The 14,710-nt window shown below is 41.8% G+C and overlaps 1 protein-coding gene across 3 annotated transcripts in view; it reads left to right on the top strand.

The window, feature by feature from the left end:
* The window catches only part of iqsec3a (IQ motif and Sec7 domain ArfGEF 3a), a 109,739-nt gene that overhangs the window by 18,767 nt on the left and 76,262 nt on the right, over positions 1-14,710 (top strand). For all 3 annotated transcript variants that reach the window (XM_015959412.3, XM_054739727.2, XM_015959422.3), the window contains exon 2: positions 470-550. In XM_015959412.3, coding sequence (XP_015814898.3) covers positions 470-550 — 81 coding nt within the window. The remainder of the gene's footprint in view (positions 1-469; positions 551-14,710) is intronic.

The following is a 14,710-nucleotide window of genomic DNA, read 5'->3' as shown; positions in this document are numbered from 1 at the left end:
CCCAGTCCCAGAACTACCACTAGGTCACTGAGAAGGTTAAGTCTCAAAAATCAAATGAACACAGCCAACTCATCAAAAGCTGGGAAGTGCATTCTAGCTTTAGGCCTCCTCTCCTTCTTTTGTAATGCTTACCTAAGATGTCACTCCAGGTTCAAGTGTTGTTTGGCTTGAAAAGATTTAGATTAGAAAATAAAAATGTGCATTTTGTCGATAAAATACCTGCTTTACATTTTTCATAAGAAAACAAGCAAAGTGTTTACACACACGTGCTGTCAATCAAATCTACTGGGTCTTACAGAAGTTTGTGTTCTTTTTTGTAAACTTGCTAAAATTAGAAAAACATTTGAACCACAACATCTTTGATTTGTTCATTCCTTTGTGGTCCAAAATTTCCAAGTTGAATAAAAAAAATGTTTCCAAATAATATGAATCCTTGTTATTTAGTCTGCTTTCATTTTTCTTCTCACAGCAACCCAACAGTGCTTCACCAGTTCTGCTGCCCCGCTCCAGACGCCCCCGAGGGGGAGACCTCCTCTGCTTGTGTCCCCAGGTAAGATGATCAACGCCTAGAAACATTTTCACATTTAGTTCATGTGTTTATTCTTTTGACTGTATTTTTATTTCCTGTAACTCTCAATCTGCAGCCTCTTATCATGCATCCTGTTAACAGCAGCGCTTCAGTAGCAAAGCCTAGTCCACTCGACTACCCCTGCAGTGGTGTCTGGGTTGAAGTGGTTGTAAATGCTTCAAGGTATTCTAGAGAGGAAACTAGGTCTCCTAACCTAAACACTAATATGGAATACAGGAATTACTGTAATATGTCAAATGAGATATTCTCAGGTGAGTTTAAAACATTAATCTGACGTGGTCACGATTAGCTGCTGCATTCACTTCCTGTTTGGATTACCGTTAACTGTCTGTAGGTGAATCTGAAAGAGATACATTACTGAATATTTATTTCTGCATAGGCAGACTAGATATTTGGTTATTGTCTTGGCCCGCTCTATCATCAGAGATGTGCTGAAAATTATAGCGCTCATCCTGCTAAAGCCTATCTATGGCAGCAGTTAAGCCTTCTGTGGGACAGTTGTTAGTTGTGAGCCACACGTTTTGCAGGATTGTTTTGTAGCAACAGCAAATGACCAAATCCATTGGTAGCAACCCATAACCTCTGCGGAGCTAGACACGAAACATGGCTGAAGAGCAACAAACGCCATCGCGGACCCACTTTGAACAAGCTGGAGGCCAGGTCCGCTACAGCACCAAAAAGGCTCCATTATTTCTGACTCTATAAGAAGTGCTTCAGGTAATGGCTACACTCTCATAAGAGGCGAGGTGAACACGGACCAGAAACAAAGAAAAAGCTCAACAGGTAGAAATTTGCTTGATGGAAAGTGTCTGAGCTTGTTATGCTTACAGGCCTTTAACAAAAAGCACAAAGAACACAACAGAAAGTCTTTGCAAACTCCCCAACAACACCCCCCACCCCTGCCGACCTTTGAAGCAAACCACTTGAAAACCAGACCCCTGGGGCCGAGACAGAAAGCAGCTTGTGGTTTTTGTCCCCTTTTGTTTTCGTTCTTTTGTTCTTGTTGCGTCTTATCTCTTTTAGAAAGCTGTGTGCTGTTGAAGTTGATTTCTGTATTTCCGCATTGTTGTCAGTGACTGGTTGATCATCTCTTCACGTTGCATCCTCACATCCCAGCACCTGCTCCTCATTGCATCCATCATCGCTCATGCTCACCTCATTCAGGCTTGTCTCCACAATGTGGTCACACTGATTTCAAAATGTGCGACTTTTACCATGTGAGAAACGTTTACTTATTTGTGTAAAACTACCATAATGCATCAGTGTGTGTAGAGTAGGGTCTTCCCCATGTTGGATTCTGGTGAACCTTCTTGTTGACACATGTAATGCATCTGTGTTCATGTGAAAAAAAAGAGACAAAAAAATCATGTTGCATGCTTTGGCTTGGCAGTGATCGGACATCCTGTAGCTCCCTGTCTCTCTCTCTCTGTGTGTGTGTGTATGTGTGTGTGTGATTGTCAGTCACAGCTGTACACATAGCTCCTATTAGAAAATGAACATATTGCTGGACAACATGCAACACAGAGCAGCAGATCAGCAGGAAATCCAGAATTTTCATCAAATGAATATAAGCTCATAAATCTTGAGCTGTTTCCTGCATTTGTTCAGGGTTTTAATCCCAATAAATAATCCCTTGTATTCTTTTGAAATCCAAGGAGAAGATGCTTACTCTTTGCTATTTTCAATAGGACTCCAACAAGACACGATACAAAGGATGCAACACTATTTAGGTTGGTGCTGCCTTGCACCCCCGTGGCATTTCACAGCAAACAAACCTAATTAATGTCCAAAACACAAACAGTCGGTTTCAAGTAACACATTCAGTCTCACACTGAATCTATCAGGTGAAACACAACTGATACGCAAGGAAGCAGAAAACGGCATAACTAGGATGCTCCAGAATCATTAAAACATGGAGAAAGTTTGAGCTGGAAAAAGTGCGGGGTTCGGCTTTCACTGTCACACATAATGAGGACCCTAAGGAGGCTGAAAACTCATCATGGTCATTCCTTACCTGCTCTTAAAGAGCCACCAGAGGGTACAGAGTCTGTGGTGGATTTGTATTCTGGGACACAAAGTCGCATCTATAATCACAGACGGACTGGGCTGATTGTGTGAGGTGGCTGTGGCCTTTCAATTAACGGGCGGAGCCATCTTCTGCTGCCATCTGCTACTTTCACACTTGGGAGTTCTGTTGTTACCTTTATGACACCGGAGGGGACTTTAGGTTTTTGCTTGGCAACAAAACTGAGATGTGCTGTCATCAGCACAGGCCTCCAGAAACCCATTACAAAGAAGGGAAATGTCATTACCAGAGTATTAAAGTGCAGAGAAAGAAAATGCGATGACGGATTTATGGCAGGCATTTCACACCTCTTTGCCTTGAAATTACTTGTGTGTGCAAAATAAAGTTTTTCCAGCTGTTTGAACAATCAACGCAGTTGTTGAAGCCCGATGTATTTTCAGGTGAAATGTGGCAGAAAAAAAAACACTGTCAGCTCCTTTGAGCAGATTGATGCGCACTCGGAGCCAAGTGGTCAGGGTCACATCCAATTCATCACGTGTTTGTCCAGAAATGTTCCTTTTAAATTATCTTTATCATTGGGCCAAGTTCAGATTTATTTATGCAGACGTTTTACAGAAAACTCTCTGTGCCGTGTACACACACTTCGGTATAATGCTATCTGAAAGCATCCAATATGAATGTAAAAAAAACAGGAACAAAAACATAAAAAACAGGAACAAAAAAATAAAAGGTTTAAATGTTCAAATATATAAATGTGTATAAACTGATGCCAATGACAACTGGGATTATAATCAGATGCAAAGAAGTGTATCTTGAATTAAATTAAAAGTTTCTTTGGTTCAAGCAAGGGGCTCCATCACCCATGCACATAGGACGTTGACCCCGACGATCTGACTGGACCGTGACGATGCAACACATCAGCCAAACATTCACGTGCATTTCCCTCATGTGTTTTAGAAACAACATTTTAAACTGGATGCATGGAAACGTGCAGCCCTCATTCAAAACATTGTTTCCAGGTAAACTGGTCTTACCCCTCTGGAGGCTGGCGTTGCAGATTTGCAACGTTAAATCCTACCTACCTGGCTACTCCACATACGTATTTCATGAGCATTTTTTAACTCAGAAGTTCCCCTGAAGGACTTAGTTGTTTGTCCTTTAATCAAAACTTATTTTGAGCCTGAGAGGGTTAATATTAGCAAGAATCCTCTGATTAAAAACGTTCTTTTTACTGCACAACCTAAAATAACTTTCAAGAGTCATTGCTAAGTTTCCGACAAAAGGGCAAAGAGCGCAATCAACCAAAAGTAATGATTTCAGATTTTAGTAGGATTTAGAAAATTCTGTTTCATCTGTGAAATATTATAAAACATCAGACATTTCAGTTAAATCATTTTATTTAGAAAAATTGGGTCGGATGAACCATTTGAGAATATGGAAAATCAATAATTTAAGTATTACATTCTGCCTGAAATTAAATGTTATGAAGGCTTTAGAATATAAATGGGTCTTATTTTCACTTTGGTGTTGTTGACTAATGAACGGCTGAAGGGTGTGAGTTACAAGACAGGACAAATATTCCAACAGGAGGTTAAAAAAACAAAACCCTGGAAAGTAGTTTGAAGAAAAATGCTGATGAAAGTTCTCAGTCATCCAGATCACAGGGTTCGAACGAAGGCAACTGGACTTCTTATAAACATATAGCTTCTCATCCAAGGAGCTTTGTCAATTCTGACAGAGATATGGGAGAGTTGAGCTTATAAACTATAGCTGTCTGTTGTTGCTTAATGAGCTGAAACCACCTATGAATACCCCTCCTCTCGTTCTTCTTCTTCTTTTTTATTAATGTCTTAAGTGTTGGTCCTTGTAACAAGTGGGATCAATGAAGTATGTTCTATTCTATTCTATTCTATTCTATTCTATTCTCCCCCCTGAGGAGTTGTTGAAATCGTTTAAATCAGCACTTTGGGGTGTGGGTGGGGTGTGGGTGTGTGTGTGTGTGTGGGGGGGGGGGGGGGTGTTCATAGGTAGGTTCAGCTCATTAAGCAACAACAGACAGCTACAGTTTATAAGGTTGACTCATATATTCCAGCCAGATCTGACAAAGCTCTTTAGATGAGAAGCAACGTGTCTTCCAGAAACCAAAGAAGTCCAGTTGCCTTCATTTGAACCCTTTAGGATTAGTCTGAGGAAATTTTAAAACATAAGCAATTGAGGGAGCAAGCAAAGTAGCTGCTATAATCTCCTTTAATCTGTAGCATTTTGGATGTGTTGTCATTTATATTGTTGTAGCAAATTTAAATTAATAGGAAAATATTTTTTTTAGCCTCAGACTTAAATATAAACTGACCAGTCAGCTTCTGGCAGGCGATGATTCCTGTTACTGGCAGGTTTCTCCATCCTGTCTATGATTCAGCTGCCAACTCCTCTCCACCCTCCACCCACACACACTAGCTTACAAAAAGACTGACACGTTGCTCATCATCTAAAACCCCTTTAAATTAGTTCTCCTGCGGCGTGTCTGACAAATGACTTGCACACACATTCACATACCAGCACTTTAATTAGCTATCCTATGCTAATTATCCTACACAATCTGCCATTTAGCTCGTCAGAGAGGAAATTAGCTGCAACTTTATGAAGTTTCATCGTGATGAACCCATGACAGTTTTAATTTTTATCTGATGGTGTAATAAAAAAAATGATGATTGATTGCTTCTATAAGCATCTGTCCAAAATATTAAAATCCTATTTTGCAAGTGAAGTTACATTTTCACCGTCTGAGATGTGGTGATCTGCTACATTTAACCTTGCATCATTAGAATTTACAACCTTGTCATTAAAGTGTAAAAAAAAAAAAAAGAAGGATTCTGCTACAGTTGTTCGAGAACGACTTTGGAGAAATAAAAAAAACATAGGAAAACAGATTTGGATCACTGCCACGTCAGGTTTAGGAGTCTCGGTCATAACATCCTGAAGTGTTTTATAGAGTGCATTCGGAAGAGTAACGGTGTTTCTGCTGGGAATTAATTCACCTGTGATCGCTCCGCCAAGTAACAGCTGTCATCAAAGACCCCATTTCTCTAATTAATGACGGGATTTGATGGAAAATTGCTGTGACGAGCCGTGCAGTTTGAAAAAACCGAAAGGTGAATGAAGGAAACAGCAGACTGGAGTATAGAAACACAACTTTTCACTCCTTCAACCATAATCTCACCTCTGTGGTGAGAAATTAGATTTCACACCTGCAATCCTCGATGCAATTCCAGTTTCCTTGAACCCCTCGCACAACTCATTTTTGAATTTGTCCTCCGTCTGTATCATTCTCTGTTCTACATGTCGAGGTTTGGCCATCACGCTGCCTCGGCTGGAGTTAGTGACTTTGGTTGCTCGTGGTTTGGTTGTCTTGGTAACAGAGGGCGTACCTGAAGCGTAACATGAATCAGGGGTGTTTGGGGGTTAATTGCTCATGCATCTGCAGTAACTGAAGAGGCATCAGCGAGCTGTGTGTTTTATTTTTCCCATTGGCTCAAAGGGTCACCATCTTAGCCAATCAGAAAAGCACTAAATTGTTGGTTTAATGATCACATATATCAAAAATCAAAAAGTATGGAAAGGAGTAGCTTTACATTCTTTTGGAAATCGCTCGGAAATAATTCAAGGGGGTTTCAAGGGTGAGCACTTGGAGTAAGTTCTAATTAAAGTGAATTCGGACTAATTCATTTCCAGCCCGAGGCTTGCTCCCTGTAAGACACGGAGGAGCAGATCTGCACATGCTCTGCTGCATAATCAGATGCTATTCACTTGTTTATTTCTTTCAATCCAAGTGACAAGACATAGCAGAGAGACTCTAAACACGAAGAAGGCCATGGGGCTCTGCTGCATTGTTGCACATCAGCTGCTGCTGTTTCGCTTCATTCTGCAGCTTAACTCAGCATTGCAAAGCAAGCAGATGGTGATATTGCAGAGGTTATTTAAAAACACAACACTATGAGAGATGCTGCAGCATCTCCAGTGTTTGAATGGTTTGTTGTGTGTGTGTGTGTGTGTGTGTGTGTGTGTGTGTGTGTGTGTGTGTGTGTGTGTGTGTGTGTGTGTGTGTGTGTGTGTGTGTGTGTGTGTGTGTGTGTGTGTGTGTGTGTGTGAAACTTCTCGGGTTTCAGATATCAGGACATTTTTGACACATGGACATAACAGCTGTGGATAGAAAAAGTGATGTCAAAGAAGACACATAAAGTAATTTAGTTAGTCATGGAGAGCATGACTCAGCTGTATATCAAGTAACCAAAGCCTACTCTCTCTCCCTGAGCCTGAGATCAGTGGGCTCAGTGGGCTCCTTTAAAAAGCAGCTGAAATCTCACCTGTTCAAGGTGGTTTTGGTGTGACCTTCATCACCCTCTCCTTGTTCTGCTCTCCTTGCCTATTCCACTTTCCTCAGGATCCAATGATCTCCCTCTTTCCTATTCACTCTCTCTTTCTTTACATTTTTTAATCACAATTGTCTATTTTTGCTCATTTAAATATATTTTTAGTCATTTTTTAAATTCCTTTTTATATTTTGCATTTTTTTGTTTTTGTGAAGCGCCTTTGAATTTTTATACTGAGAGGCTCTATAGAAAATATATTTTCTTCTTCTTCTACAAGGTTTCCTGTGACTGTGAAAGGCCTTGATTGGGTCAAGACGCATCTATTGTTTCCACAAGTACTTATGTCTTGGGATTAATGCAATCAAACCCTATAAGTGACTTCTGTTAATATTCTCACTTGGATTAGGTTAAGGTCAAAGGTCATAATTCAACTATCAGAAAGATGAGAACAGCATAAACATGGTGGTGGTAATGTGGAGGTGTGGGGCCGATTTGCTGCTTCATGTCCTGGAGTGAATGCTGTAAATGAGAGCCATGAATTCTGCTCCCAACCAGAAAATCTATTAGAAAGTCCTTTGACCTTAAACAGGCCGATCGTGCTGGAAAACCCTCCCATTTTGGCTGAATCAAAACTATTCAGTAGCTCAGGAGGTAGAACAGGTTTTCCAGTAAGCGGAAGGTTGAAGGTTTGCTTCCGGCTTTGACCAGAGAAAGTTGCTCTTGTGTCCTTGGGCAAGACACTTAACCCACCTTGCCTGCTGCTGGTGGTTGGAGGGACCGGTGGCGCCAGTGTTCGGCAGGCCTTGTCTCTGTCAGTGCACCCCAGGGCAGCTGTGGCCACATCGTAGCTCATCATCACCAGCGTGGGAATGGGTGAATGATATATTGTGTTGTGAAGCACCTTGGGGGGTTGTAGAACCCTAAGAAGGTGCTTTATAAATACAGGCTATTTACCATTTTTGCTACAAAGACAGTGGATACCCATTAAAGTTAAAGTCCCATAGTCATCATCACACACTGGTGAAATTCATCTCTGCGTTTGACCCATCCCCATGGGCAGAGCCGGATTAACGCAAAGGCAAAGTAGGCACGTGCCTAGGGCCTGATTGGCTGGATGGGGCCCAGACAGAGGAACAAAATTAAAAATAAATAAATTAAAAATTAAATGTACAAATGTCCTATGATAGAATTTGTAGCTAGGACTCCTATCTACAATTTGTTTCAATATTTATTAATTAACTAAAAATAGTGACAATGTTTATCTTAACCATAGACCGTTTCATTGGCTACGTCACATTAAACCTCTGGGGTCCACGGACAAGTATACGCGTCTTTTGAACAGGTCTTATTTGGGACGCTGTGGGAGCAAGACTCCGCCTCCCTGAGTTTCGGTTTCAATTCGGCTTTAAAAAGGAGATTATAAACTACACCCCAGTTTTTAAATTTTGTTAATAGGCAACGTAAAATTGGAGTTACCCATGGGGAGGAGCGGTGGCTGCGCTCGTAAACTATTTGGTGGTTTAACCCCTGAATCCAACCCCGTAAAGCTGAAGAAGCAGTTCCAGCAGTCCCTTCAAACATGCGATTCAGGTATAACATTAGTAAAACTGTTTCCGTTAACAGATTTGCTCTGGTAAGTCCAGAATATTTTCTAAAACATGAAGCTGAATCATCTATTGTCCTGTGATGACAGACATGACACGACAGGCAGAACTGGTGCAAGAACAAAAACGATGAATCTATGTTTTCAGTTTTTCAGAGAAACTCTATGAAATGGTAGTTCTTGTTCTAAACGTGAACATGGATCTGTGTTCAGGTTCCAGGTCGGTCCTCTTCTAACTGGTCACTGGCAGCTTGTAAGAGTTTAGTTAATGCAGATTTTTAAAGGCAGAAACCTTTTCTCTTCACATCCATCTTCAATATGGACACACACACACACACACACACACACACACACACACACACACACACACACACACACACACACACACACACACACACAGGCAGTGGAACTATTACTTTCTACCTGTCTTTTGTTCCCTTTTGTCATTTTTAAAATGTCCTTTCATCTTATTAGTCTCCATGATCTCAGGGCTCCTGAGCCCCCATATTCCATTTTGCAGAATGGTCAATAGCTCAAGCCAAGCCTTAATGTGCTGCAATGAAAATGTCCCCTGCGTGTCGGTGGATCTTAATGAATGTAAGTAGCTGAATGAGTCAAGAGAAAAGGCCGAGCCTAATGTTCAGGAATGAGTTTCTATTCTTCTCACGAAGCTGCCCTTGTATCTAAACCGCCTGCAGGTCCACCGTTTCACACTCTGTCTCCATTCTGGACAGCAAGGGGGTTAAGGGAGGTCAAAGGCTGGGACAGTAGGGGACATCTGTCTGTCCACATGTTTGCATATGTTGTCCTGACCTTTTTGCTTTTGGCCATCTGCCCATGTTTTCATCCTCTGTGCCCCATCCACTTAGTCATCCCTAATCTCCCAGTTAAGCTGTAAAAAAGTAAATTATGGTAGTTTAAAAATCTCACTTGTTCAAAACATCCTGTTGTGTTTAGTTTCCTGTGCAAAAATCAAAGCTGGCAACTGGAGATAAGATAAACGAGGGATTTCTCATCTTCAATATCACTGATTTATTACCAAATCAGATATTTGATATAGAAATGTAAAAATATCCACACACCAGTAATTTTTTACGTATTTTTCAGAGTTTTGATATGATTGGATTCCTTCTCATTCTTTTCTTTTGTCAATTTTTTTACTAAAGTAGTTTTTTTCTGATAGAAACCTTCAGAAATTCCCATTTTTGCACTGCTTTTGAAGGCCATCATCCACCATTTGTTTCTTTATATCTTTGCAATATTCCTTATTTTCTAATACACATTGAACTCCCAATAATCCCTTAAAATCTCCTTATCATTTTAAACATCTCATTTTAAGGTAAACTGTCATCTCTGATGTGTTTATTCATGAATAGGATCATAGGATCAGAGGACTCATGCTTCTCCCTGTTTGGTGCACCATCTTTACTGCATCATCCATCTTCTTCACCATTTTCCCAGGACTTTAACAATATCTTCTCTCACGTTTTCATTTGACATTTCTATCTTTTAAATAAGGTGAATAGACCAGTTTCTACCTGCAGCCGACTCTTTGTGTCTTTCTTTTCTTTTCTCAGTATCTCCAACTGTTTCCCCAGATGTTTAACTTTCAGTTAGCATTGTATTCGTCGTCTTCCTCCACTTATCCGGGTCCGGGTTGCGGGGGCAGCATCCCAACTAGGGAGCTCCAGACCGTCCTCTCCCCAGCCTTCAACACCAGTTCTTCCGGCAGGACCCCAAGGCGTTCCCGGACCAGATTGGAGATGTAACCTCTTCAACGTGTCCTGGGTCGACCCGGGGGCCTCCTGCCGGCAGGACATGCCCGAAACACCTCCCCAGGGAGGCGTCCAGGAGGCATCCTGACCAGATGCCCAAGCCACCTCAACTGACTCCTTTCGATCCGGAGGAGCAGCGGTTCTACTCCGAGTTCCTCCCGAATGTCCGAGCTCCTCACCCTATCTCTAAGGCTGAGCCCGGCCACCCTACGGAGGAAACTCATTTCGGCCGCTTGTATCCGCAATCTCATTCTTCCGGTCATTACCCAAAGCTCATGACCATAGGTGAGGATTGGGACGTAGATCGACCGGTAAATCGAGAGCCTGGCTTTCTGGCTCAGCTCCCTCTTCACCACGACAGATCGGCTCAGCGTCCGCATCACTGCAGACGCCGAACCAATCTGCCTGTCGATCTCCCGATCCCTCCTACCCTCACTCGTGAACCAGACCCCGAGATACTTAAACTCCTCCACTTGAGGTAAGACCTCTCTCTCGACCAGGAGTTGCTTTCAGTTAGCATTCTTTCAAATCTTCCCAGTTGAGTTGCAGAGTTTTGGCAACAGCAGTGCAATGCCGTTGCATTTGTGAATGAATGCCTTCCATGTGGTCCAACTGCATCTCAACACTTTCGTCCTCTACCTTTAGTTTTATTTTCAGTTAGGTTTGTTTCAGGGGTTTCTCTGCTGCATTTGCCTGTGCTATAGCTACATCCACAGGTGTCAACCTCCTTCTCTGCATCTGCAAAAAAATATGTTTCAAAGGTTGTATTTTCTTTGGATTCATCATGCAGATTAAGATGCTTAAAATATCAGTTTTTCCAGAGCATTGTAGTTGATATGAATCATTTTTAGGGCAGCATTGTCCAAACTCATCCAGGAGGTCCTTTCAGATTGGGAGACTTGACAGGAATGGATGGTACATCAGGAAGGAAATGGGCAGAGGAGAGGAGCTGGTAGACGAGGAGTAGATTAGGGGTGGGGACAAAACTGCTGACAAGGCTATCTGCTCTGCTGCTGCCTTGTTCGGTGTAATGAGGGACGGGTGTGACTGGGATGAGATTAAGTGTGATTTAAAGAGGAAAAGGTGGAAGGGGATGTAGTCACAGATAAGGAAAAGAAGAGGGATTGAAAGAAAAGTGAGATGTATTGATGCAGGCACTTGTTTAAAGAGTCACTTCAATTTAGTCCTTTTCTGTTTCAGTTCATCCAATCTTCACAATATAATGACTGTTCAACCTTCACACGACTGGCTGCTGATGAAACGAAGTAAAACAAATAGCAAGACCCCCTCCCCACAGATTTTTGAGGGACATGCAGCTTTTATCATGACCTTGGCACTGCTCTATCTAAAAAAACATTTGGGACAAAAATTAATGTTTGAATCTCTGTTTTATGACTGTTTAAGTAGGGCTGCAACAAACGATTATTTGGATAATCGATGAATCGGATGGGATCTCGACATGATTAATCGATTACATGGAGAAATTTTTAAAAACTGCTAGGGAAAAGTTATTTCTCTCCTTCCTTCACTTTATTAAACACAACATTATTAGAAAACAGATCAATAGCAGAAAAACAACACGCTATCACCTAAATTGTCTTACAGCTTCAGATAAGTTGCATTGCAATGCAAAAATTTAAGCATATCAACATGCTCCTGGCTCGCTTCTTTGAGGCTATATTGCCAGCAGCAGAAAACAGACCCTCAGATGGAGTTGAGGTCCCTGGGATGGACAAGTAGGACGTTGCTAGCTTGGCCAACATGGGATATCTGTCTTGGTTCTCTTTCCACCACTTCAATGGACTTTCTTCTTTTGCAAGTTTCTTTTCTCCAAAGTAACTGTGGACCTCATTCCTCACTTGGATATTCTCATCATCACTAGCTTCCACTTGCCCTGGACTGTCTTCATCACCATCAGAGTCAAGGAGTGAGTCAAGAAGAGTTCCTGATGTTGCTTTAGGAGCTGCATCACTGGTAGATGTGGTCCTGCTACTGCTTCGCTGCTGCATATCCACCTCCCTTCTCTCTCCAAATGCCATTGCTTGGATTTTGCCTGGACATGAAAGATTTCCTGTGGTGACAGAAAATTCAGTCTGCTGAACCTTGGGCCAAGGGCTGCTGCAAGAACCACTGTGTTTGGTGCAGTGTCTGAAAAAGATGTTTCAAACTTCCATCGCTCTTGCAGCTGCTCCACAGTCGTAAGCTTGAAAGCCTGCAGTGCAGCTGACTGAAAATCTGCACTCAGAGTGGACCTCAACAGCCCCTTCACCAGTGGAGGTATCGCAGATATAGTGGTGTATGTCTGCCCGCTCATAAAGACAGTGGCACATTCAAAAGGCTTAAGAGCCTCCGAAAGCTCCTCAAGCAAGCTCCACTGGTCTGGTTTCAGGTCCAGATACTTTTTGTCCTTGTGTGTGACAGAGCTGTCAGACAGTGTTGCTGTCACGGGCCACCCTTGTTCAAGCAGTCTGGTGATCATATACAATGTGCTGTTCCACCGTGTGCTTACATCTTGGACTAGGTTGTGCTCAGGTGTGGCCATTTGTTTCTGTTTTTCTTTAAGTTTTGTGGTGGCAAGCTCACTTCTCTTAAAGTGTTCAACCAGACATCTTGCCGCCCTAACAGCTTCATCGATCACTTGATTCTTCAAAGCAGAGTTGATCACAAGTTGTAAGGTATGGCCAGTACAACTGACAGGATGTTTGCTGCAGCCACAGCAGTGGCACCATTATCATGCACTAGAGCAATGGTTTTGTTGAGAGGAATTTCAAATCAGCTTACTGCCTCCTTTAACCACTCTGCAATGTTGGATGCAGCGTGTCTGTCCTGCAGTGGTTTGATGGTGAGGCAGATTGACTGCATTTCCCAGTCTTCTGTGATGAAGTGACATGCAATTCCAAGGTATGCTTCAGTGGCAACGCTGGTCCAGACATCAGCTGTAAGAGCAAGCTTGCTGCTTGTTGATTCAATTACAGTCATAATCTTTTGCAATGTGTCCACATATTTTCTCTCCATGAGTTTGGTGAAATGGGTCCTGGATGGGAGGGTATAACCAGGATTCAAGGTATGGACCATGGCGATACTATTACCTTGGTTATTCTGTGCCCTCACCGACTGTGCAATATTACCCAAGAGTTCTGATTGTAAATATGTTTTTATCCCCCCATCATATCATATGCTGCTACAAACCCATATTCTTTTACACAATACTTTAATCACTTTTGTGAATCGCCTGCACCGACGGCTTAATTACTTATCCACAAGGATGCAGTCATGTATTTAATTAATTATTATTATTATTTTTTTTTTATGTTTTTATTTTTTTAATGAATATATTGTATATCATATTTCTATTTCACCTGTTCCTTTGTCTCTCCAACTGCTTTGAGCATGTACATGACACAAGAATTTCCCTCGGGATAAATAAAGTTGTTCTTATTCTTATTCTTAAAACCATCATCCTCCACCATTGAGAGAGGCCTCATGTCAGTCACCAGCATACTCAAGATGCTATTTGTGATGACAGCTGCATGTTGAGGTGTGCATGATTTGCTTGACAATAATAAGCTGCAAAGTGTTTGTTGTTTTGCCGTGGAGTTCATAAAGAATAAAGCCAGCCTATTATGACACAACATGAACTTTAAGCATAGCAAGTGAGAAAGAGTTGACTCCGCCCAGCCCCTTCCATGTGTACCATGCGGTTTGCCAGACAACACCTCTTTCAACCTCATTTTTCAAAAATGAAAAACCAGAAATGAAGCCTTCAGAATACTTTGGAAGGGAGGATGAGGTGTATAGACAGAGAACCGAAGCTACACCTATCTGTGACCTAAAATGCTTGGTCCAAGTTAAACAGCTTAAGGGCAATTCTCATCTGTCTTGTTTGATCTCATCTGTAGACATTTATTATAATTGGGGGTGTCAAACGACTAATTTTTAAATGTAATTAAATATAGGCTGTGAATTAATCAAAATTAATCACTATTTGCAAAAATGACTGAAAAAATCAAATGAAACAAATAAATGAATGCCGTCCTCCTTGTGATGATGCCCTGAGCACCCGCCATAAAGTCACATCAAGAAATGCTGCTGATCGTTCCAGTGATCCCAAATTCCATTTCCAAAACAACACCAACAACTTAACATTTTAAATAGACTCACATTAGGCCCCATGAAAGCAACTGAACCCAAAAACACATTAACCAGTATAAAACTGCACTCTCACACAACACACCTGCAGCAACAGTTAGGACTTCCCCTTCCCTTCTAAAAGCGTTTTCGCTTCCGAGGACATTGTGGTTGCAACCGGTTTCTGCAGGAATGTGACGGCGGAACCGGATCGCAGCAGCG

Source organism: Nothobranchius furzeri, chromosome 1 (genome assembly GCF_043380555.1).
Source record: "Nothobranchius furzeri strain GRZ-AD chromosome 1, NfurGRZ-RIMD1, whole genome shotgun sequence".
Classification (NCBI taxonomy): Eukaryota; Metazoa; Chordata; class Actinopteri; order Cyprinodontiformes; family Nothobranchiidae; genus Nothobranchius; species Nothobranchius furzeri.
The sequence above is the reverse complement of the archived record's forward strand: the minus strand, read 5'-3'. Positions and strand labels throughout refer to the sequence as shown.